The sequence below is a fragment of the Pelmatolapia mariae genome, linkage group LG10_11, assembly GCF_036321145.2.
Source record: "Pelmatolapia mariae isolate MD_Pm_ZW linkage group LG10_11, Pm_UMD_F_2, whole genome shotgun sequence".
In the NCBI taxonomy this organism is placed as follows: domain Eukaryota; kingdom Metazoa; phylum Chordata; class Actinopteri; order Cichliformes; family Cichlidae; genus Pelmatolapia; species Pelmatolapia mariae.
In genome coordinates, this window is record NC_086236.1 from 59063163 (window position 1) to 59089152 (window position 25990).

A 25990-nucleotide genomic window follows, 5' to 3' on the forward strand; every position below is an offset into this window, starting at 1 on the left:
CCGTCCAAACGGAAGTCGGGCCCGCTGGGTTTGTCGCTCTCTGTTGGTCAAAGCGAAGAGCACAACCTGAACACATGGAAGGAGTTAAGATGAAGTTTGTTTATGCGCTTGAATCACGAACAGGCCTCATGCCATTGCATAGATGGTATAACACACAGCTTCAATGTGCACAGAGAGGCGGGAAAGGCCTGCTTCTTTCACTGCACAGAGGTCTGACTGAGTGGTCACAGATCTCCTCTTACAAAGTGAGAGTGAGGGAGGTACGGTGGTAAACTCAGAGAGAAGGACATGGGTGACTATTTATATAACTCTGAAATGGGACCCTGACCATGTGTTTCTGTCTGTCAGGCTGCATGATCAACTGATGGACACACAGAAGCTCACTGGCTTTCTCTTTCACTGCTCTAAATCCCATCTTTTCCGGGTGTTTTGGGGGCTTCCCTTGTGTTTTCTTGCTTGACTTCATTTTCGAGGTGAAGCAAAAGTCTTAAGTGTGGTCTTTTTTCCACCTCCCTCCCTTTCTTGGAGTTTCTGTTTCCTTCATTTGGGATTTTTCCTCCCCTTTTTTTTAATTTCCAGCCTGATCGCCTGCTCTTCTGTGTGTACATCAACCCTTCCTTTCCCCCTGCTCTCCTTTTCCTTTTCCTCCCATTTTCCTCCGTTCCTCATCTCCTCGTGTGTGGTTTTTGGGCTATGCTCTCCTCACCCACTGTGATCCTCCAGCCTTATGGACTCCCCGTCTACCCACAGGCAACCACATGCTATCCCAGCATAGTTCAGGTAAACCTCTTGATTTACTCTGTGGCCAGACATTATCACATAAATACTGAAATTTTTCCCCTCCAAGAGAACATCCCTGAAAGCATCTACTGGGGAACTATAACTTTATGCAACAAAATAATATTTATTATTACAATTCTTAATCTTAATGTCAGTTATTTTGCAGATCCAGAGCTCTGGTTGTTATATTTATTCTTTTATTTACCCAAATACACACATTAAGAAATATAATCAAATAATTGGACATTTAAATCAGCACCTTTGTATGATTTTGCCCAATTATTAAACTAAAAAGATCTTATTCCTATTACCAGACAAAATCCCTGTGTTTTGTAAAACTTAAAACATTTTTCCAGTGAGCAGAAGAAGCCAAAAGGCCCTAAGTCACAGTTTAATCTAATTCAGTCTATTGATGCATTGCTTAATATGCAACAGGATCTGTGTGAAGTGTGCTAGTTGTGAAATGTCTTATTTATTCTCTAATAAGGACATATTAGTGGTTATCTTTAGTCCACCAGCAAGTGTCCCTGACATGCCACTAATGCCACAGCTCATTTAGTATCTCTCTACCTTGTCTCTGTGCTTCACACCAGCTGTATTTTTAGCCCTCCTCTCCTGAGCAGATAATCACAGGAAGAGGGTCTGTCACCTGTCTTGTGTCCTGCAGTGAGCTGTGCTTAAGATAGGTGTAAAACCCGCCTGTTGTGCATTTGAATGTTGAATATTAGGCTCCTCCGGGGTAACCTTGACTTATTTCATAAGATTTAAAGAGCTGTTTATGGAAAACAGATCCAGAAAGAATTGTTATTAGAAGTTGACTCGCACTGAAGTAAATAGTCTGAAGCCCCAGCTAGATCATCCAAGATTCAAGATTCAAGAACTTTATTGTCAATACAACAATGTACACATTATACAGCATACCGAAATGCCGTTTCACTCTAATCCTTCACTTAGATCCAGCAATTGTTCCCTTTTTAAAAGTGTCATATTTCCAAGTGCTGGGGAAATTCCTTTATGACTGATGTGGAGCATCTGTTTTAACACAACATTTGGCAGCTTGTAAAACTCCTCTTTCCTCATTATCAGCAATCTCTTCTTTTTCTTTTTTTTATCAGCAATATAAACAAAAAGCCTGTCGTGTCTCTCAATAAGATTAAACGGGATGTGCAGAATGAGCAGATGGATAGATGAAAAAAAGGAATATTATGTTACACTTTAATAAGCTACGTGTTGCTAACATTTGTAACTCGGCCAGCGCCAAAAGGCCACATCTGCAGTCAGCTTCGTCTTGTGTAAATCCCGTGGCAGCTGTCCCAGCAAGCACCTGGCTGCGAGCCGTCAACCTCTGACCACAAGCCAGCAGCTGAGGAAGGAGACGAGCGAGAGAGGGGGAACAAATGGCAATGATAATAAAAAACAAGCCTGTGAGGAGTCTCGTGTTGAGACTGTGGTGCTGAATCAGACACAGTGGCTGGTTAGTTAGTTAGTCTGTAAGGTGGGAGGAGAGTTGACAGTGATATCTAACAGATGCATTTTCTTCGCTCAACATCGCTTTTATATCTTGGAGGAGGGTCGGAGCAGCTAGATCGGTCGTTTCTTCTGATAAGTAGGACAGAGTGCAGGCGCAAGTTGTGTCGACATATTTGGAAACATGTTCCAGCTCCAGTGCGAGAGTTAAGAACGGCCTCACAGTTGGACGGCGCCTCAATCACTATCTCTCAGCTCTGGTTCAAACTTAAATATTTCTCTTGAATAACGAGTAAGAGCTGCAGATGAATCATCTCCATCAACTTTTCCTCGTTTAGCGGTTATCAGGGTGAAGTCTGCTTTAATGTCAAATCTGGTTTGTTGAGAGTGCACACTTTATTAAAAATCCTCCTCCAAACCAACAGAGAGTGGTCAAATGAAATCCTCCAAGCCAAAAAGAGTCTGACTGACAACCGTTTCCTTGCTTATACAACCAGTTTCTCCTTCATCTCAAACCTTGCGTCAACAAATCTGAATGTTTCACACGTCTCAGTACAACAGCCAGCAGAGCTATGCCAGCCATTATGAGCTGGCGAGGGATAGAGGGTTTTTTAATCGTGACTCCTTGAAATCCCGAAGGCGGCTGACACACTTGTGGCATTTTGCTTGTAAGGCAACTCAGCGTATCCACTGATCCGGTGATTAAGTAAAAGTATCAGTGCTCTAATAGAAATATTCCCAGTTACTGTGGGGGAATCCTCACAAATTTTCCAGGATTGTCTTCCAGAATAAATGTTCTTAGATTTGTGAAGTTGTATCCGGAAGCCAAGACAAAATAATTTAATCTGAACGTTGTGCTGCAGCATTATTGTACATCTTTAAATGAGGACTGTCCACCATCAGAATGAACATATGGGCTCTTTACATTATCTTCATGATCAGCACAAACTTTCATGTGATTGAAACATATCATGTCACATGTGTCTGAAGTATTAAGATTGAAAAGTTTAGAGTACGAACAGCTCCAATAGCAAGAATCTGCCACTCAGTGTTACTGTTGCGATGAGGTCCTTGGAAAATTTTCCCTCCTGTAAAAACTCCCTGTCTCCTGAAAGTCTGAGAAGGCCTATCAAAGCTATTTCATCTGTTTATACAAGAGCAGTTGTGTTAAATGCTTCAGCTGGAAGTCCCAACACAAGATATAAAGCAATAAATCAGAAAGTTTAAATACATATATAACAGTACAGAAGGCGGCATATATACAACATATACATAGACAGTCAGTGTGAAGAGGTGAGACTGCACAGACTGTGTTTCTTAGTCTCCTGGTGTGTGACACGTGGACTCATATCTCCTGCCAGACGTTGTCAGGGAGTGCAGACTGTCATGTTGATGTGGTGGGATCTTTAACACTACTGAATCACTGATGCATCTCGGCCTTCCTGAAGCATGGCTGGGTCCAAAACGAGGCGGCGGTAGGTTTATGGTATAAAGCAAAAACATCGGAAATTCAAGTGTAAGCAGTATAAGTATGCTGTAGTCTGACAGCTGGGTAAATGTGTTCACTTTGTTGTTTTTTCTGTTGTGTGGTCATGATGTAGTAAGATCAGCAAAGCACTTCACTCGCATCCAACCCAAACATTGATGTCATTATTGTGCTTGTAAAGTCCTCTGTTTCTTAAAAGGCAACTGAGCCACTCCACACAACACAAAGAGAAGTAGATGTTCATGAAAATGTCTCTGAGGTAATAAAACCGTGTCTGTCAGGCCCGATATTCTCGGAGGCGACATTTAGCGTGATGCACCTTCAGCAGGAGCACACACATTCATAAATAGTTAATCCTGGGGGGGAAGCTCCGTGCGCTTTCTGTGTTCATGAGTAGGTTAGGGGGGCCCTCTGGGCTCTTTGTGGGAGCAACAAGGTGACTGACAGTTACAGATGTCCACAGCTGGTGTGGAACACCTCCCCCACCCACAGCCACCCCCCACCCCCGGTCACTTTTCCTCTAGCAATCATTTGATGTGATTGGTGGATGGGTAGAACTTATGGTGCAGTGGGCGGGTGGTCAGCTGGCATTAAAACATGCGGCAGTTGTTAGACAATGCATCAGAGATTGAGGAATGCCGTAAGGGGGTAAGACCGCTTTTATTTCTCTGCTTTTTACCTCACTTGAATGGAAATTGTGCAGGAGTTTCCATTCAAGTGAGTCCTGGTTTGGAGGAGGTCCTGTTTTCCTTTCCTTTTTTGTTTAATCTTGTTTTTCTCATTAAAGGTAATTTTATGAAGCAGCGGGTTAGAAGGTCTGTTTCATACTATCAGTTCTTATATTTATTAGAAATGTGCTCCTGACAAACATTTGTTACGCTTTTAAAAAAAAAAAGTTTTTAAGTAAACAGTTGTGTTTTTTGTCTGCTCTGCTTGTTGTTTAATTAAAATGGATATTAGAGATTCTAAAGTCTATTAGACTTAAAACATACCTGTGGCTGTGGAATCTGATCAGATTCCAATAATTTTACTGATTTTACATGACATTGTACTACATAAAGTCAACATTTTGGACATAAATATTGTTTTCAAGTGCCAAATCTGTCATTTGTAATGGGAAAAAACAGAAAGAGTTAAATTTAACAATGAGCACCATGTTTGGCATTAAGGATGAATCAGTTATTACAATTGTGAGAAATGTCTTAATATTAGAGATGTTTTTAATTATATCTATACTTGGATGTTGCTTTGGATAAGCAAAAAGAAATGTAGAGTTTAGGACTGGTCATCAGATGTATTTTTCAAGGATAATTTACTATTTCTTTATTACCACACACAAAAAATAAACTCACAAAAGACAGTTATTTAAAAACAATAGGTAAATATATAAGGTAATTTAGTGACAACATCTTCTAAACACCACAACCTACCGGTAAGCTTATTTAGCTTTATATTTTGTCTTACTATTACTATTAAAAAAATCTTTTGCTATGATTATTATTATCAGATTATTTAAGAGATTTCACAGCATTTTACTCCTTCTGACAGTTAAACTGATGTGCAAAATTGGGTGGAACAATCGTTTATTGTGGTATTTGTGTATCTGTCATCTTCATAAAAGATCACAGTGTCACTGCAGCGTGTTTATGCAGTTTGTTTTATTGTAAAAACAGAAGATCAACAACAACATCTTGTGTTTCGTTTGTTTACATCTACGCTGTCATATTCTGGCATGAGTGGCTCATTCGTCTCCGTCTTCCTCTTTTCCTCAGGGGGCCCCCACTCAGGAGGCTGCCCCAGGCAGCGCAGACCCTGCCCTGCCTCAGGTCTATGCCCCGCCTCCCTCTTACCCCCCACCAGGTCAAGGTCCCCCAACGTCCGCCAGCAGACTGCCAACTCTCGACTTTAGCTCTGCACATCCGAGCTCAGAGTACCAGGAACATCCCCAGCTCAGAGTCTATCAGGGCCCTCAGCACGATGGGGGCGACTCTCTGACATCTGGCAACACGGTAAGAGCGGCCTGTGACAAATGTTGATGTTCCAGGCCAATAAAACATGATCGTCAGTAAGTCGACAGGTAGCACTTTCACATGTTCTGCAGAGCAACAGGCCCAGATAGGGTTTCCTTCTATATTTAGAGCCCCATGTCCACCGTGGTGTCCTTGTATGGAAATGCCTGTCACCCTCTGTGGAGCAAAATGTCGAGACAGCTGATAAGGGATTTATTGATGAAAATAAATGCCCACTTTTCCTTTCTCCCTCCCCCAGGTCTCATTTAAGTGTCAATAAAACTGATCACCTTTCCAGATCGCCGCTCGAACTTTGTGCTGATACTTACAGTTTACAGTTTAAGCTATCTGAAGGATGTTTATAAAGTCCATGTCAGGCTTTTGTGATTTGTCTGATGAAATCATTTCTGGTACAGGATAAACAATGATAACATCTTTAAAAATGTATCAACAAATGGTTTTTGAAACTAAAGAGAATTTTTAATACATAATTTGTGTCTTCATTCTGGTACTGCGATAAGATTATTTCAACCTGTTTACCATCAAATTTGCTTTACATATTCTTTTAAAAACCAAATTAAATTTTTATTAAATCAAGGGAAGAAACCTGCATTATAATTTTAGCCTCAGTTGAATCTAAAGTCATTGCTCTGCAGCTGTTCCTGGCTGGTTGCGTAGATAACCCTCTTGTTTATTACCTCAAATGTTTCAGTGTAGTCTTGCCGGTGGTGTGGCAGCAGTGTCCTTTACTCATACTGGCAGTTACCACACTGATGAATTTCACTGACACCCTGTGGTCTCTGGTTGCTGCTGATCGCTTTCTGTGTGTGGCCTTTACCACTTCAGCATTGGTGCACTGTGGGAGCGTCTTTAATTTCCATCTATTGTAAGATAAAGACCCTGATCTTCTGTTTTTACAATAAAACAAAGATAAAGAATAACAGAGAACACAATAATGCACAAACAGGTCACACTGGCCTCAGTCTTTATGAGCTGCCTGATGTTTCCTCTTGATTTTGAATGAAATAACTTGATAAATATCTTGTTTTACTTTCACCTCAGAGTGTCAGTGCAGTCAAACATAAACATTCCTGTTACTCTTCAATATATCTACACTTTAGTGTCATCAGCAGGAAACTGCAGGAAATCTGCTGCAGGCTATGCACCATATAATCCTTTATAAGTGTGCAAGAGCATCAAGAGTAACAGGAATGTGGCATCCTGAGGAAAAACTTGATTAGATGTATTATATCTATTATTATGCTCTTGTAAGGAAGACTGCAGAGAAGGTTCATGGATGTAGTGAAAGAAGAAAGAAGGGGATAGGGTGAGATGGAGGCTGATGATCCGCTGTGGTGACACCTAAAGGAAGCAGCTGAAAGAAGAAGAGGATATGCTGCTGGAATCTTATGGAAATTGTAATAAACTATATTATACAATTACACAGTTCGGAACTTGAGAGGCTCTCTAGAATTTCCATCTTCTGCTGCCATCAGGTAAAAATCAAAGTGATTTTTTTTGTTAGCCTACTTGCAGAATGACCACCAGTAAGCTGTAAACTACTTGCATTATTCCTAATTAGCTATTTGAATTCAATTTCAAGCTCATTTACAACAACAAATTCACAGTAACAGTTGCCTCAAGGGCCTTAATACTGTAAGCTAAATACCCTGCAATATGAGAGGGAAAAAACCCTTTAAGCAGGAAGAGACAACCAACAGAACCAGGCTTCAGAGTTTAAAAGCAAAATTTACCATGTCACTCTCACTGAATTGATTAAAAAAAACAGCAACACACACGAGAGAAAGTTTGTTTTTTTAAATAATGTAATATTTTGACTCACACTGCCTGGAGAGACCTATTGTCACTTCCCAGGTCTGTAATTAAAAAAAACGTATTTCTTATTTTATTTTGAAAAAACGTATCTTAACCGTGTAAAGCCTGAAATAAATAATACCCTTAAAATTCTGTTTTCTGAAAACTGGAGTGTTTAGTGAACATGCTGACAAAATATAAAAAATATATTTTATTTTTTTAGTGCATCAGGGTTTGAGTCATCAGGCTGTGATTGCAGCCATTCCCCAACTCTGTGAATGGTACTCATGACCATTGATCATTCGTCCTTGATCAGTGGTTGTTGATCAATGACAATTTGCATATTAATGCTCAAGGAGCTGACATCACAGCCCACTGTTTATTCAGTGGTGCTGGTTTCAGTCATTATACAAATGTACTGTTTATAAGATTGGGGAAACCTGCAGTCAGCTGAGACTGAAGAAGTCACGAAACGTTTCTCCCACTGAAAACGGTTCGTCCAGATGAACAGAACCAACCTTTTGGGACCTTGCAGAAGTGGTTACTTGAAGATTTCACCTGGGAACAGGTTTAAATATTCTTAACGGATTAGCAGATTTTTTTTTTCTTATTCATGAAGGCATGAGTTATGTGGTCAGAGATGTGTGTGACTGTTTTGTTTTTGTAGTGCAGAAGTCTCCTTCAGACATGGAAACATCTCCTCTGACACACGCAGAGCCGTCTGATCTGTGTGGCAGGTCGGCTCTGTGTCCTGCTTCTCCCTTCCTCCTCTCATAAATGGTGTTTTATGGCCCCGTTTATATATTTTATCACTAGAGTCCCAGACATACTCGGGTCCGTGATGATTTTCGGGGAAAGTTGAGACGTCGCCACGGAGGGAGGGGGTCAAAAAGGGGGGGCGGGGTGAGGCTGACCGGATGATCCCCCCCCTTTCCCCCGTCTGAAATATCGCTCAGGTCCAGAACTCAATCCTGCATCGTGACAATGACACCACCACCCAACTCAACCCTCTGTCCCCCTGTACCCCCCCTCCACTCTGGCCTGTATGTGCGTGTGTGTGTGTGCGTGTGTGTGGGTCTGCTGTCCACAGTTGAAGCCACATCGAGCCAGTGTAGTGTACTCCAGTAGTAGCCTGTGTGCATTTATATGTCTGTATGAATGTGTTTCTGTACCTCTCTCTGTTTGTCTTCTTCTTATTAATGATGCCCCCTGACCAACGACCTTTAACCTTTGGCAAAAAAGCAGCACCGTGACCCCCCACCCCAGACTGACCCTTCAGTTTTAAACTCTGTCCCCTTTCTGTGCACCTTCTTTGCCTTGTTTACTGTGGTTTACTTTGATCTTTCACTGCTGCACTGAAGCCTTTTTCACTCCTTATCTGCCTCGTGGTACTAGACTGCTAATACTCAGGGCTTGGGAGTGTAATCTTATTTCCATTAGAGTAGCACATCTCCCAGTAATTTTTCTTTTTCACGTTAATTTTTGTGCTCCCTGCTCCTCCTCTTCCTTTTGTTTCTTGCTGCTGAAGCTCACTGGTTTTAGTTTGTTGCCCTTTTTGCAGATTTTCTTTCAAATCTATATATTTTTAACCACTTTTCTTGCAACGGTTGAACAATGCTGGTTGGCCAACACACCTGCACACACATATATATATGCGCATACATGCACACACACTAGCATCGTGGTGCATTGTGGGATAGTGAATGTTTTGGTTTTGGCACATTAGTTCTTGAATTTTTCTGCATGGGGCAGTTTATATAAGTTAATCTAGCACAGGTATGTCTTTAATGCTAAGGTAAAACATGTAGTTATTAGAGCCACTGTGGGAAACTTTGAGTTAGAGTCTGAAAACAGCTTAAAACAACTTCTCACTCTTCACGACGGCTGGAATGAGCAGTTTTAATACCAGACATTTGGCGTTTATTGTTAGCGTCACTGGCCTAATCTCCTACAGGCATGTATTCAACGACGCCTCACTAAACTGGAGCCCCTTCCACGCCTCCTTACATTTGCTTGAGAAGGTTCACTGGTTGCTGAATGCTGGTTGAACTTGGTTTGGTTCACTTGATCTCATGAAAGTGATCTTTGAGCTTTAATGCCATGTGATGCTTACGCAACTGGAGTTTTTACCTAAACATGAAATTCTCTGGAACATGTTGAATTTGTTAAATTGACTTTGTTGTTTGTTTGTTTGTTTTTCTCTTTTCCTTCTTTGCTTTTCTACTGATGCCCTCTCCCAATTTTTCTTCACATCTGTCCCACCTCATTCACACCCTCTCCATCTTTTGTTTTCCATCTTTTTTTGTTCTTCCCGTCCATTTTTCCTCTATCCACTTGCTTGCTTCCTCCTCTTCCTCTGCGCTCCTTGTCCTGTTTCGTGCTTTCTCACTGTCAGGAGGACTCTTTGGTCCCCGTGAACTCTGACCCCCAGTCTCTGAGTGTGTCCGTGTCATCGGGGGGCGGGGCAGGAAGCGGTAGCGAGGAAGAGGGGTCAGGTAAGACCCAACCGAAACGCCTCCATGTCTCGAACATCCCCTTTCGCTTTAGAGACCCAGACCTCCGCCAGATGTTTGGGGTATGACAGTCACCTCGTTTCTGAGCTTCACACATACACAGAACCCATGTTTACATATTAAATCCAACGATTTCCACCCTGTAAAAATTGCTCTGACACTTTCAGCAATTTGGCAAGATCCTTGATGTAGAGATTATCTTCAATGAGAGGGGGTCAAAGGTGAGCAGCTCAGAAATATGATCAGTGCTTTTAAACCAACGTGGGAATCATTCATCAGTAAACATATAACCATGCAAACACACAGGGCTTTGGATTCGTCACTTTCGAGAATGCTACCGAGGCTGACAGAGCAAGAGAAAAGCTGAACGGGACAATCGTGGAAGGGAGGAAGATCGAGGTAAAGCGAGATTTCCCCATTTCTTTTTTAAAACTAGAAAACAAACGTGCAGTTTTGTTTTAACTCTATGAATAACATCAGGTGCATTTTACCCAATATGATATACCCAATAAAACATAAAAATATGTTCAGGCACAAAAATATAATACATGGTAAACTGAAGTACTTTTATTTCCCCCATACAACATATAATGGGGAGGGGAACCTATAAAAAGGCTCTTAAACTAGTGAAACATTAAGGAATAATTAGAGGAAAAAAATCCTTAAAAATAATAAATAACATTAATAAAATATAATTTAAAAAATGGAACTGGGATCTTTTTCTTCAGGCCACCAATTTCAGGGACATGGGAGCCTTGTACAGTGAAGGCCGGGTCTCCCTGAATGAGTGACAGCAGTGGGAGAGAGAAAAAAAATGGCCACCTCACTATAAATGTATTTATGACCCTGTAACTTCCCTTGGACATTATACCTAAGTGATATTTATTGATCACGTGGGTGGAAATCACCCAGCTTTTGTGTTCTAGGTTTAACTGTTCTGTGATTATCCCTACTATTTTATCCCCAGGTTAATAATGCCACTGCTCGAGTAGTTACCAAGAAACCCCAAACGCCTCTCGTGAACGGTGAAATCTCAAGTAAGAAACTTCTCATTAATATTTGGGTCCTGACTAATCTTTGGAGCTTGTTTTTAATAGAGGCCTTGTTTTTGCAGCTTCCGGTTGGAAGATCAACCCGGTCATGGGGGCCATGTACGCGCCTGAGCTCTATACAGGTAACTAAACGTTTCCCTCTTTCATGCTGACATATTGCTCTGAAGAGATGATCAGCACTGCCATTTCACTCCTCCTGCTGCTTTTTTTCCTCTCCTCTATTTTAGTTGCCAGTTTTCCGTACCCTGTAGCGACTCCTACGCTGGCCTACCGCGGTTCAGCGCTGCGTGGTCGGGGGCGAGCTGTCTACAACACAATTCGCTCCACTGCAACCACACCTGCTGCTGTCCCCACCTACCCTGGGTAAGACTCTGAGCACCGGTGTCGGCTTTATATTCAATTACTTTCATTTTGATAATGTTTTATTCTTTTTTTTCAGGGTTGTGTATCAGGATGGACTGTATGGAGCGGAAGTCTATGTACGCAGCTGAACTCTACTCATATCTTTACTTTTTTTAATCAGTCAATCAGTTGCTGCTGCTTTATTGTTGCTTCATCTTTCCCATGCAGGGCGGATACCCTGCAGCATACAGAGTGGCTCAGTCAGCATCTGCTGCCACGGCGACCTACAGTGATGGGTAAACAGACAAACAATGCACACAAAGATGAATGTTCTTTCTCATTCTGATGCTCTGTTTGAGCTTCAGCAGTACCACTGAGCAGCTGAACAGGTGTGCCTAATAGTATATACCGCTTTTACCTGAGCAGACACACAAAACTTATTTGGAGCATTTCGGCTATTCCCATGAAAATGTCTTCCTACCTACACAGAGCTCACCCTTTGAACTCAAAACTTTTATCAAGATAAACACAGCTTTTGAAAATATTCTGCCTTGTGCCAGGAAGTAAAGATCTGGATTTTCTCAAACAGTCAGGAATTTATCTTGTAACATTTACTGTGAGTGGACACAGTATGCAAAATAAAAAACCTCATTTTTTTTTCTTCCTGTGTAGCTCAAGGATCCCACCTGAGATTATGTTCTTGTTTTTATCTCAAGGAATTTATGGGCCTTGTTAAGCAGCTTTAAATTAACCAATAACACAAACTGCTAGTAGAAGAAGAAGCTTTCAACTGCTCCCTTAGTCACAAGGGGTCGCCACAGTGGGTAGATCCACATGTTTGTTTTGGCAGATTTTTATGCCGGATGGCCTTCCAAACACAACCTCAAAGGGATGTGTGGCTCTTCCAAGGATAACAATATCATAATAACACCCAAAGTACTGTTTTTGTAAGATACTTCAGATATTATTCAGTACCAAATGTGCTTTTGATTGGTTTCCATCACATAACTTATTACAGTGCTGGATGCTCACATTAATCATGGCAGAATATTCATATAATGTAAAAAATTCACATACATGCCTGACTTCAGTTGGCCTTCGTTAATCATAAAGAAGAATTTCATTTGCAGATAAATTAATAAGAAACAAAGTTTAATTGGAGTCGTGATATTATGATGTATCTGCTTCTGCTTGTTGTTGTTTTTTAAACAGATATGGACGGGTTTATGCTCCAGAGCCCTATCACCACTCAGTCGGACCAACAACATATGGGGTCGGTACAATGGTGAGCAGCTATCAGAGTAAACAAAGCTTAATCTGAGAAATACATCACTGTGGTTAACTTGCACCTTTCACCCTACTACTGTCAACAGGCCAGTTTGTACAGAGGAGGATACAACCGCTTCACCCCCTACTGAGGCCCGGTGAAAGGCGGGGTCGTCGGGCATCTCTGTTGAACTTTGGGACACTGCAGGGCAGATTACAATAATCCTTAAAAACAACCTCGGAAATGTGGCACACGTGGTGTCACCTCCTGTCTCCATCACAACCTCTCCTCGGGAGACTAAACAGACTGAAGGTTAAAATACTGTAGGACCCACTTACCATCCGCTCTGCTGGAGAATACGTAGGAGACGCTGTCGCTTGAAACCTTTTAATGCTTTGCTTTTTTTTTTTTAAATTTAAGAATGGATAGGTGGCTAAAAAAATACTGTGAGATTCTTGTGTTTAATAATTTGGGATTTTTTTTCAGGGGTCAAACTGTGCAAAAAACATTTTGTACAATTTTAAATGATTTATTTTTGTTGGCATTTATCTACTGTTTTGAGTGTGTGTGTGTGTGTGTGTGTGTGTGAGTGCGTGTGAGTGGGAATGTCTGTGAGTTTCAACATCAAGAGAGAGATTTGGCTGTGACACTGATATTGCAACTAAAAACACAGAAATAATGTTTATCAGCTGGACTTATTTTTATTTCTAACAATCTACCTCTAAATCTACATGTTTAGCTTTTCATACAGCCGTTACATTTAATCCTTGATTGCAGTTTCTTGAGTCCTTTCCTACCTTTCTGTTCATAAATCCTAACACAGTGTAGTTTCTGTTTTCTGGCTTCACTCCTCGCTACCTTGCTTGAGCTTTGATGACTGGAGGGTCACTGTCCTGTATTTTGTCCCTCTTTTCTCCTTCATTACTACTAAATGACTTCTTTTCTTGTATCAGTTAGTTCTTCTTGGCTTTGTTTCACTCTTTTCTGCTTTGTTTGATGTTTACCTCTGAATAAATCAGACTTTTTTCTCCTCTATCTCTTCTGTTCTTTATTTATTCTGCTTCTCCTCACTCCCTGGGTTTCTGTTTTTTCTTCTGTGGCAACATGACCTACACACATTGTAAAGTGAAAATCACACGTGTAGTTGGAATGAGTCTGGATTGATACCATCAGGCATTATATTGGCAATCCTATAGAAACCCCCCCTCCAAACAAACCCTTCTTCTTTTATTTTCTTTGTGTGATTTCACTGCTTACTGTTTAGTTGCATCATTCTCGTATTTTTCCCTCCTTCTAACACTCAGTGCCAGTATTCATGCTCTACATGTATTAAAACCGTCCTGGGCCTGTTTTCTATTTTCTGCACTTTCTAAACTTCTAGATTATTGGCCTTTCTTTCATTTCCTTTGTAAGTTTCACCTCATGTGTGAGATCAGCAATGCATTTTAATCTTTTCATCTTATTAAGTCTTATGAGTGTTTTATGCAACAACTTCTTTACTCCAAGTCTGTTTCCTCGTGTGAATTTCTTCTGTACCATTTTGCTGCTCTGCTTCTGCCTTTTTTCTTCTTAGTAGTATTTATTTAGTGTTTAGTCTTTTTCTTGTTTGCCAGCTTTCTTGCTATTTTTAAACTGTGAACTGTCCTTTGCCATTTTATGTCTTTTGTTGTTTGCATGACAAACTGATTTTTTTCCTGCTGCACTTTCTACATCTTTAACCTTCCACACTAACTTTTTTTCCAGCTGCTCTCAAGGATTTTCTTTTTAATCTGTGTTGGTTAAAGTAAAAACAATCACCATATGAATGAACATTAAACCATCGTGTTTATCAGCTAGCTGATCTGCTTCATCACAGATGCTATCATTCAACATCTTCACAATAAACTGTTTGCAACCAACTCTTTGTGCTCCACTGAACTGCTAGATTTCAATCAATCAACTCAAATAAAAACACATGACAGTATGTGCTCTCTGTACTATTTTTTTTTATTAGACGTCTTTCCAAAAGATATGTACACAATATTTACAAAATGGCAGTTTATCCTATCAGATCTATGTAGCCATGGGAATGAGGGATAGGGAGGGTGCATTGCAGATAGACCTTCAGCTTCAGTTGTTAAAGTGCTGCAACACAAACTATTAAAAGCACTGCAGACATGATACAATACTTACTAGTGAGAGTTGCACACGGCAGTCACAAACATACCCAACATAAGAGGGAAAAAAGGGTAAGAATGACAAAAGAGAAATACTGGTTAGAGTCGGGGGAGAGGAGAGAGGTTGAAACATCATGCAGGGAAGAAGAGAAAGTGAGAAGATTCTACGAAAAACTAGTTAAAAAAAAAAAAGAAGAAGAAATGAACAAAGGTGGAGGGAAAGAGAGAGATGGGAGTTCTTCAAGGGTCAAAAAAGCAGTTACAAAGACTGATGGAGGTATACACCAACATAGGAGCAAAATACACAAAAATTGGGAGGGGTGGGGTGGGGGATTAAATGAAAATGTGTACATTAGTTATCTGGATGATTTTTCTATGTAAAGACAAACATCCTGGGCTGTTTCAGTGCTGAAAATCTGAGACATCAGATGTATACAATACAAGCCTGCATTAAATTTAAAAAAAAAATAAATAAATAAAAATCTTACATCATTTCAGAAGAGTCACTGCTTAGCATGTGAACACAAACCTACAAACTTTATACTTGAAAAAGAAAAAAAAGTGTTGGTGAGTTTTAGGTCACTATGTTCTGCATGTCCAGACATATTTTATTCAATGCCAATTCAACTCTGAAGCAGCCTGCCAGTACAACAAACAAAAGCTAAAACATTTCTAATCGGTGGAGAAAGGAATTGAAAAAACAAAAATCCAACCTAACCAAATATGAAAAGTTTTATCAGCAAACAACTGTGCAAATGCATCTGGACACGCAGAACCCCACAGCACAAGGCAAACATGACTCAAGAGCTTTGTTTTTAAAAACTAGAACAGGTACGATGTTGCACACAAAACCATTTTATATACGGGCTAGCAGCAAATCACATTAGCAGCATTTCAACATTTTCAACTTTTCATTATGCGATGCTCCCCTGTGTTTTACGAGCTGTATGGCTTCAACTCAGGTGGGTCAAACTGAGACTGAGTGCTCACAATTCACTCTCTCCGGCAGGCATCTGGAGGAGTTTCGCCCACTTATCCCTCCGTGTGCTCCTGCAATGCAGCAGCGTTGCAAGCTGAAGGATGAGAAGTCTGGCGGCATGTGGGAGGAGGGTTTAAGGAGTGAGGGGAGAGGGGGGCAGTAAGGAGGATAGGGGAGTAAGGTAAATGAAGGGAGGGGGGGGAAGAAAAGAAACATGTTGAGATCTTTGTCATTACAAAACATATGCTGAAATCAAAGGTCAACAACGAACACATCTAAAATATATATATATATATATATGTATATGATCCAGGTTCACACGTGATTGGTCAGGAGGCAAGGTTTTAGCCACATTGGTCTGATTTGTCACTGAATATATACGAGACCAGCAGGAACCAATCAGAGCACAAAACAGGAAAATGTGGCACAAAACCTAAAGGGAAAAATTTCAACAACTTATTTTTCCTTCTTCTTTTTTGAACCAATGGAGTCTGAGCATCGAGCCAAAATTGGGTTTGACAATCTGTGCGACTGTGTTCAGGCTGCACTCGGAAACAGCGCTGACTGACATTTCTCCGATATAGCCACACTGAGATCACTGCATACAATCAAATTCTTTTTTTTTCTTTTTCTTTTTTTAAACATATTCACAAATTTGTTCAATAGTTTTATGAACCAAAGAAAAAACAAACAAAAAAAACTTCACACTTACCCATGTGTGAACAAAAAAACAAAAAACAAAAAACCTACACGGTGTACTAAAAAGAAATCACATCAATTATCATACAGTATTTACAAAGTATACTCTGTTGATAAGTAAACGCATAGGTTTTACATTAAGCCTGAATCCATTCCTGTTCTTATCAATCAAAACAGGATTAAATACTCAATGTCAGACTCAATGTTCCTACAGCGGTTAATACTGATATTTAGAAAAAAAAAAAAGAAAAAAAAGAAGAAGAAGAAGAGGAACAATGTTGACCACCTACACGTTTTCAGCACAACTCAATTAGGACCAGATGTTTTGCTGGTGAAAAGCAACACATGGATTATTTTCCTCACACTTAGGAGCTGATCAATCGCCATTTTCAGTGTAACTGAATTTCCCCACTCATTGTCTAAAGGGTTGTTAATATACCATCAATATTACGCTGGGTCCTAAAAAGCACAAATTACAGAGAATCAACTCCACGGCCACTTAGAGAGCCTGTTTTTACCTTCTTTTGTTTTTTTAAATACTAAAATGAGGCTCCCATTTCAAACTTTGTTAAAATTTCATATCTTCTGGGAAAAAAAAAATGGACATAAAAGCACTTGCCTGGACTGAAACTACTTCTTTATTTCACTGCTGTCTGTACCACTTTAAATTCATGTTTTGATTGTAATACTCAGAGACAGCAGCTTCCATCTGTGCAGTAAAAATTCTGGGATTTTAGGATATTGTTCAATTTTTTAATGACACATGGACTGTCCAAAAATCATTACGAAGTATATAATTTATAAAATAAAATAAAATTCTGATTCCACTGCCATAATTTTTTTTCCTTTTGCACAAGAGAATGCCAAATACTGATAAGTGATAAACCCACAAGATGTAAAACAAGTTGGGGAAAAAAACCAAAACAACAACAAACAAAAACTTGAGGCAACATCTCTGTTGTGCGGTCATCCACCTCCTTCCAGAAGAGTCCCTTTCTCTTACCAGCCTTGCGTGTAGTATACAAACCACTTTTTAAGCCTTCCTGAAGAAGCTGCAGGTCTTCCTTTGATGCTCCACCTCAAAAAAAAAATCCCAACTAACTTTCAGCTACATCCAAGGTGTCAGCTGTGACGTCACCATTATTTTCTGAGGAACAGCTGGTGAGGATACAGAGGTGCACTGCTGCATTTGACAGGGTGAGCTGGACACCAGGTGCTGGCAGGAACTTCTACCTGAGGGTGATGGAAGCAGAACTGCGCTCTGCCTGGGGCTACTCTGGAACATGAAGCTCAGCTTCCAGGTTATGGAACTTGATCTTGATGAGGAACACTTATCCGTTACAAAGTCAATGCGTATCCGAGACTTCTTTAAGTGCTGATCGACCAATTCATAAACATGAGCAGTGGATGAATACTACTAAATCAGGAACGGGACTTTAGACCTCAGTTTCTTTCACGGACCTTGTAGAGACAAATGGGAGGAACAGCCAGCTGTAGATTTGAGGAGGAAACTAGATGTGGGAAGGGCATACAAACCACCTCTTCTTTCAGGTAAATTGCTGGCATCTTCTCTGAGTCTGTAAGAATAAAACTAGACTTGACTTGATTTTGCAGGTCTGACTTCAGACAGTGAAGAGCTGGATGCATGACTTGAAAAGCTGTTTCCCTTTTGGTAAAAGTTGAATCTTCTGGTCTTTGAGCTGCTGACTTGGGGAAGGAAAAGACATAACAACACTGTTAGCGTTGAAATCTGAAGGTGGTAACGGAACAGGAACCGTGATCTGGTTCTATGACTTCTCAGTCACTAAGACTACTTGATCTCAGGTCTAATCTGTTCCCTCACTTATGTGGCATCATAAATGTAATGAGATGGGCTAAACTTAGAATATGTGAGTGACAGTATGTGCAGATACTCCCTCATTTTCAGAACAGTTCTTAGTGTCAGAAAAATAGATCTGCATTTTTTTGGCCTGACAGAGTAATACACTAGCCAGCATCTTGCTATATGGGTGTTAGTCTGCCACTACTCTTATCTGAACTCGCTGTGGTGTCTGAAGTGCAGTGCATTGAATATGTAAGGATCCATGATGGTCCCTTAGCCACTCCTTTCACTGTGCTACCCTTCCACCCCTCTCAGGAGGCAGCCAAAGAGGCTGTGCTGGTTTTGCAGTCTATTTTTTGGGGATCAGAAGGCGTGAATGTGACTCCTAGCCCGGTTAAAAAGGCCATACAGGAGTCTAAACAAGAGAAGGCTAAGGTGGACTGCACATACTGCACTGGCAAGTCGGGTCTGAACCTGTGGACAGAGAAAATAGGCAAACGGGTCAGGAAACTGGTCAGCAATGAAGCACCTAAAATTTACAATTAGCATGTTACTGGAGCATAACTTACGTTTTGACCATGGCCCTAAGTGCTGCCTTTCTTTCACGCTCTACAAACTTGTCAATGAGATATGAAGCCATACGCGGGGCTTCGAGGTAGAGCTTAAAGAACCGGCGATAGTTTCCTAACGCCCAAGCTGCACGAAGTGCGAGGGCATGAGCCACACAATCATCTGCCCGTAGTGCTGGGGTCAAATACACCAACTCAGTGGTTAGATCTGCAGGGGGGAGATGAATGAATGGCCAGTGTCAGAGACTGAGACAGAGAAACTTGTAAATACAGTTAAAACAAAAACAACAACAACAACAACAACAACAAAAAAAAAAATCCCACAATGTTCAGTGCAGTGGTGAAGACTTCCAAAAAGATCTGAGCATACCTCCAGAGTTTTTAGTAAAGATGTAATACAGCAATCTATATGCTGTAAATTCTCCAATGTTCTCTGAGGGATTGTCCTTATACAGGGCCTTCAGCTGGGTCTGGCACTGGTTGAACTCTTCATGGTCTCCCTAAAATAAAATAAAAAAATAAATAAATAAATAAAATAAATAAATAAATAGATAGATAGATAAGCATTCAACCAGTTTAAAAAAAAAACACTTATTACTTTAAAGTAGGCTGTAATTACTGAGGACCAACAGATTCACCTTTTCTAGAGCTATCCGTGCATGACACTCGTACACTTCCACTGTGAATTCAGTACGAATTCCTTGAACCTAGGTGCAGGTAAGAGGAATAAAATCAATGAATGAATGAATAAACTAACAAAGACATAAATTAACTTTGAAAAAATAAAAAATAAATAGTATTTCAGGACAACCAACCGTTAGGTCCTGTCGTATGGACTTCATCTGCTCACAGGCATATGCATAGTCCTGGTTTGTTTTCCAGTGGGCTTTCACAGCCTGCAAAGATTTTCTCAGCACCTAGAATGATAGTTAAACTATTTAAAGCCTGAATCTTGATGCCCTGTGATGCAGGGATTTAGGATTATGTACATGTAGTGCACAGATTCAATCCCCCTTCCTCTGTCCTTGGGAGATTTTCCTTCAATATTGTATGAAAAAAATCCTTATTCAAGAATATATTTCAAAAGAATTCCCTGTTTTCTTGACAAAATGATATTATAATGCAAGTGGACATTGTATCTGAATTTAAAAGCAAAATGCACAAGTAGAATGAGATTATATTAAAAAAAAAAAAAAAAAAGCTTAACACTTACATGCACTGGGCGCACAGTGGAGGGGTCAGGGGCACAGGTGAGCCTCAGGTAGTGCTTGGTGATGTCCTGACATGTTCCCACAATGGGGCAGTCCTCCCAACTAAGGCCCTCTTGTGTTCCATCAGGCAGGTCCAGGGCATTGATGGAGAGAACCAGAGGCTCTGAGCGAAGCTGTTTTTGGAAACGGGCTGCTCGGCTCTGCTTCTTAGCTTCTCTGTTGGGATCGTGGAAATCCAAACCAGCACTGCCACCTTTCCTCTTCTTTCCAACAGCTGAATCATCCATGTTTCTGGGGAAAAGAAGGTATATTAACTATCAGCAGCATAAAGCAACTTAAAAAGACAAAAAGAAAAGAAAAGAAAAGAAAACAAAAATGTTTTCTTTCTGCTGAACAACGATACAAGACTTTATAAATTTACCGTCTCCCTCTTCCTTTTCCACCTCTTCCTCGTCCTCTCTCACCACCTCCACGCCCTCTATCCCGATCATTGCCACGACCACGTCCTCCTTTCTGACCTCGCCTTGAAAGCTGAGGTCGGAGGTCACTGCAGATGCTGCTATCTGACTGTGAGTCAGAATCACTGGCAGGAAACAAACAGGAGAACATTTGAGCTGGGAGCATGCAGGAAAACTACAATAACCAAAGAGAGGAGGAGAAATGATTTCATACCTGCGTCTGTGCCTTTGGTTGCTGCGGTCCCTGTGGCGGCTGTGCGAAGGTGATGGTGAGCGGGAGGAGGAATTGGATGAACTAGAAGTTGGACTCCTTTGAGAAAAGATATTCCTGTAGTTGCCCAATCTGTGTCCAATACCTCTGCCTCTTGAAGCTCCAGCCACTGTGCTTCCACCACAGCCAACTGAGGTATCTGTTGTCCTCTGAGGTGCAATGCTTTCCCAACGAGACTGCTTAACCTTTAACCTAAAAAAGGAGAAGAGAAATCATTTAAGACAAATACAGTTTGAATGCACAACAACAAAAAAAACAGAATTCCAATGCCTAAAGTAGTTACAACCACAACCCACTACTGAACTCACTCTGGCAGTGGCTCACGGGTCCAATCAATGGTGTAAGCAGAGCCATCTTTTAAGCGGTCCTGTAGAACTTCTTTCAGCACCTTCTCCGTACGATCTTTGTCTTCCTCGGTCTCACAAGCTGTGAAACAACGCTGCACATATTCCTTCATGGCTTGCGGCCAGTCCTGCGGTCTGGAGGAGAAGCATTTACATTTAAAGTCAACAAGTCATTCCCACATCAAGAATTACTGTAGACAGAGCAGTTTTCTCACCGTGCCTGAGGACCTCCAGGTGCAGCACTGGCAGTAGCAGGAGATGAAGGTGCTGGATTCAACCCCGAGGGCTGTTCGCCTGGAGGGAAAGCCTGATTGGAAACTGGGGATACCTGATAGGTCCTCTTGGGAATATTGAACTTCACAGAAGTTGTGCCAGGTGCCTCTACAAGATGTAAAAATCATGGAATCGTTACTGAAACTCACTCTCATAATAGCAATAGCAACTTATTCCTTTTAGATATTTTTGAATTTGGATGAACACTGCTAGACTGATCACCACAAACACTTCCTCTCCTACTCTATTTCTGCATTTAATGGCCTAACAAGTTTTTAACTTGTTTGAATATGGTGCATCTACACACTGCACTTGAATACAATGAAAAAAGGGGGACAGAATTAAAACAAAAGCAGCAACACATCCATTAAACTCTGTAATAAATCAACAAAGTTAACATTAGGAATGTAAGCTTCCCAGCAAGAGAATAAACCTTACGTTTCATGCGGTGCCAGAGTTGCTGTCCTTGCTTCTGGTTTTTGTTCTTGTTGGCTTCTCCTCTGCCCAGTCCAGCTGCATACTGAGCAGGCTGTTGTTGCTGCTGGGAATTATTCTGAGATGCCTGATAGGCATTCTGAGCCTGGAAGTTTTGTCCATAGTTAGGCCTTCCCTGTGAATGATTGTAGACTTGCATCTGGTTGGGGTCTCCAGGTGGGTATGTCATACTGTTGTTGGTATTGTAAGAAGTTTGTGATGGGGGAGGGGGGTACTGGGAGTTGGGTGGTGGGGGAATGGGAGGGGGTGGTGGAGGAGGGGGGTTTTCTGAGGTGGTTGGGCTCTGGGGTGGTTGAGGAGTAGCAGGGGGAGGTGGTTGAGGTTGAGTTGGGGAGGTGTAGCTGGGGGACTGATCTTCCATTCCAGGCACTGGGGGAGGCTGTAAAAAGACAGAAAAACTTGTTTCAGCACTACAGCAAAAATGAAACCTTGCAAGCATAAATAAGCTACACATGTACCTGGAGAATAAACGCAATACTTCAAAAAACCATATAACCTGTAACACTACTACATCTTCAGTGGTGCCTGTATATGTGCTTATTTTTTCAGGTTTCTTAATCCCAGATAAGTATCATGAATCATATTAATTATTTCTACATATAAATATTCTGCTTTACTAAGAAAATGTAGATTTTGTACCTGTCCATTAGACGTAGGAGTTCCTGGGTAAGGCCCTGGGGGTACACCATACTGATTTGGAGGATAAGCACCACCATACTGGAAATTCAGAGAAAGACATTTTATAATATTTCTCACTTTAAATTCAGTTTTTGTAAAAAGTGTAACGGTACAAAACTTCTCCCAACTGAAAGCAGCAGTGCTCATATCTTTACTTACCGGCCCCATGGGGTAGTAGTAGTTATAGGGGTATGTATATCCAGGATAGTGCTGCTGAGTTTGCTGGTACCACGGATAGTACTGCTGCTGCTGCATAGCAGCAGAGTCAGTTGCTGCTGGTTGGAATTGGCCAGCCTGAAATAACAGACACACGCAAAATAGCTTCAGTGTTACCATCAGGAACTGAGAAAACATAGTCCAACACAGACAGCAATTATAATGCAGTGTGAACATAAAACTTCACCTTTGTGAAACCAATAAAAACAGTTGATAAGATACTTTAAAAGGTTAATACCTGGGGTCTGTACTACAAGAAAGCTTCATCATACATGAGTCATCTTTATGTTGTCTAGTTTTATTAAGACCATTAATCAAGTAGAATTGTGCTACTGGATGAATACTGTGGCCATTACTGTTTCTAGGGAGCAATATTTTTATTTAATTTTGGAAATTTAACAGCCTGCATCTTTGAGAATTCACTTCTGTAAATAATTAATCCTAAGAGCAATAAAAGAAGGTACTAAAAGGAACTGGCAGCGGGAGTTGAGCCAGCTATGGTTTTGTTAGTTGGTCAAGCCCCAAGGAAAGCTGTAAAACATCTGCAGACTATGCAAATGCAGAAGCCAACAATATATTCTAATATATCATTAACAACACATAAGTCAGACTAGAACTACAATCTAGTATTGCTTATCTCATGTTTTTTGCTATGTGTAGAAAGTATTTCTATATATAAACACAACATAAACACATAAACTCACAGTTAAATCTGATTAGGTCAGTAAGTAGGAGGTTTCAGTGCTTTAACTGCTGTGAACAACATAATTAGGTCATTATCAGTGATCACCACTGTAACCCTAAAAACCTAGGACATCCTTGCTAGTATTCATGCTAATCCCCCATTCTTCTTCACAGAATTTCCCCCTTCAATTGGCACTCTAAACTTACTTTTCATCAGTCATTTTATTTACACAAGGATTGTCCTGCATATGAAAAAATGAAAGGTTTTGGCCTCCCCCCAATGGAGGATCAATAGGACTGTGACAAAAACTAAAATGGATTGTACTTTACTCATCCTTACATACATTTCTGGTTTTGGAAACAGCCACAAATTACATGATAATAGTCTCAAGTGACTCATGTTAAGTCTGAATGGTACTTGTGGCCATTGACCAATGATCATGAAACTGAAGCCTATTGTTAGGCACTAGATTTGGTCATTATGCAAATGTACTGTTTATAAGGTGGGGGAAACCTGCATTCAGCCGAGACTGAGGAAGTCACTTGGATGAGTGACAAAACATTTGTCCTAATGAAAATGCGACAGAATCAACTTTCCGGATTTTCTTTACATGGATGACTGAGCATGCAACAAGATATAAAATAACTATTAAACACTTTGGTTTAACTAAAATAACAGCCTTGTAACTCTTCAAGAGCTGCACAACACTAAAACTGAAAAATGTTTTATTAAGTGAAATCATTTATTTAAATTTCAATCCAATTTTATTTATATAGCGCCGAGTCACAACGACAGTTGCCTCAAGGCACTTTATATTGCAAGGTGAAGACCATAAAATAATGGGTGTATGGCCCAGCTGCTAGTACATCTTCCTTCGCAGCCTGGTTGAACTCGAACTTGTGATTTTTGTCTAAAGCAATAAAACAAGTTTGTAGCTTTCAAATTCACAAGAAAAAATATCCTTGCATATTTTGTAAATATTAAGCTTGTTGGAGGATGTTTAAGTGGCTCGCTTTGTAGGTGCTAGATCACTGGAGGCTGTCATGCCTGGAGCTTGTCTCACTGATGTTCACTAGGGGATATAACTGCATGAGATTGCTAAGGCAATATCAGAATATGAATATTCTGATATTTTTGTATCATATAGAAATTTATATAGCTATAATGGGGACTATATGATATGGTACAGGCATATTCAGGTGTAACAAACACAGACTGCACAAAAAGACAAACCTCTGCAGCGGTCCTGTTAGGTTGCGTAGTCTTAGAGGTCTGACTCTTGCTGATGGATGCTAATGCTTGTCTTGCCTTCTCCCATTCTGGATTTTCATGGACCTGGCCGTCTGCAGCAGCACCATAGGACCTGCCATCAACACAAGGTCAAGTGTCAAGTCTATTCTAGTGATCAGAACACATGATCAAACCCATTTACTCAGCAGAAAAACAGAAGTAAGCCCAATTACCGTCTGCAATAAGATTTCTATTCGTTTAGACAACTACTCGCTTCAGAAAATTGATTGAAGGCCTACTTGACGATTACTATTGTGCTCAAAATGTTGACCATTTAAAGATTACCTGTTTACACAACAAGTCTACCCTCCCTCTGTTAACACCGGAGATCTATCAGCTAATTAGATCATCTCAAGCAGATGATTAAATCATTTCGTTTAAAGCAACAGCTAACAGCCAAAACAGCTGATGAATTAAGGCCTACCCTAAAACTTCAACTGTCGCGTGCTAACATCAACGTACAACATTAGAGTGAGCTGCAACAAACCCTGGCGTTCAATCAAAAATATTACACGTTCACAAATAATGTATAAAAAAACAAGCATCTTAACAAATCACCTTTCTGCTAACTACTCCAACGGCCTGCTAGTACTTGCCAACACCCTGGCCTAAGCTAACATCCTTACCACGAATTTAAGATTAGGGTATAAATACCTATTTCAGGCATACATTAAAGCAAGTTAGCCTAAATTCACAATCTGTTCAAAGAGTGTCGCCTACCAGTTAGTTGTAGGGGCTGCTTGTGTCGTGTTGGCCGCCATTTCGCTATGTTTAGCGTTAGAAAGCTAACGCTGGGAAAGTTGTCTGCCAGCTAAGCTAGCAGGTTGGCTAACAGCGTTAGTGTTAGCTTCTCCGCTGTAGAATGTAAACAAGATGAAGTCCGAGGCGAGGGCCAACGGTCCGGTTAGAAGAAGAACAGCCGGTCGACCTCGAACAACACTGCCTAACAAAATATATCACACTTAAATATACTTCTGCAAGATGTCCTAATTAATAAAATAAGATAAATTTCATCTTATTTCGTCCCTCGTTCGTTGACGACCAACTTCATCTGACCGCACAGTGGAGATACAAAATGGCAGCTAGGTGAAACCTGCCAAGTCACGTGACACC

General features: G+C 40.7%; 2 protein-coding genes across 2 annotated transcripts; one reads left to right on the plus strand and one right to left on the minus strand.

Moving 5' to 3' along the window:
* The first annotated feature begins 693 nt into the window (after positions 1-693).
* Positions 694-12882, plus strand: rbfox1l (RNA binding fox-1 homolog 1, like). The gene is made up of 12 exons (XM_063486361.1): positions 694-780; positions 5506-5742; positions 9953-10132; positions 10238-10291; positions 10377-10469; positions 11038-11107; positions 11185-11244; positions 11350-11485; positions 11562-11601; positions 11693-11760; positions 12677-12749; positions 12838-12882. Exons 1-12 carry the CDS (start codon positions 694-696, stop codon positions 12880-12882), a joined length of 1143 nt encoding a protein of 380 aa, XP_063342431.1.
* A 1817-nt stretch (positions 12883-14699) lies between these two features.
* Positions 14700-25957, minus strand: leng8 (leukocyte receptor cluster (LRC) member 8). The gene is made up of 16 exons (XM_063485264.1): positions 25598-25957; positions 24821-24950; positions 22846-22980; positions 22648-22725; positions 21952-22387; positions 21456-21621; positions 21205-21375; positions 20840-21088; positions 20589-20750; positions 20170-20458; positions 19772-19873; positions 19595-19663; positions 19327-19456; positions 18957-19164; positions 15376-18861; positions 14700-14902 (listed from the first exon to the last, which is right to left on the minus strand). The coding sequence occupies exons 1-15, from the start codon at positions 25636-25638 to the stop codon at positions 18699-18701; spliced, it is 2529 nt and encodes an 842-aa protein (XP_063341334.1). The 5' UTR covers positions 25639-25957; the 3' UTR covers positions 14700-14902; positions 15376-18698.
* Positions 25958-25990: the final 33 nt, after the last annotated feature.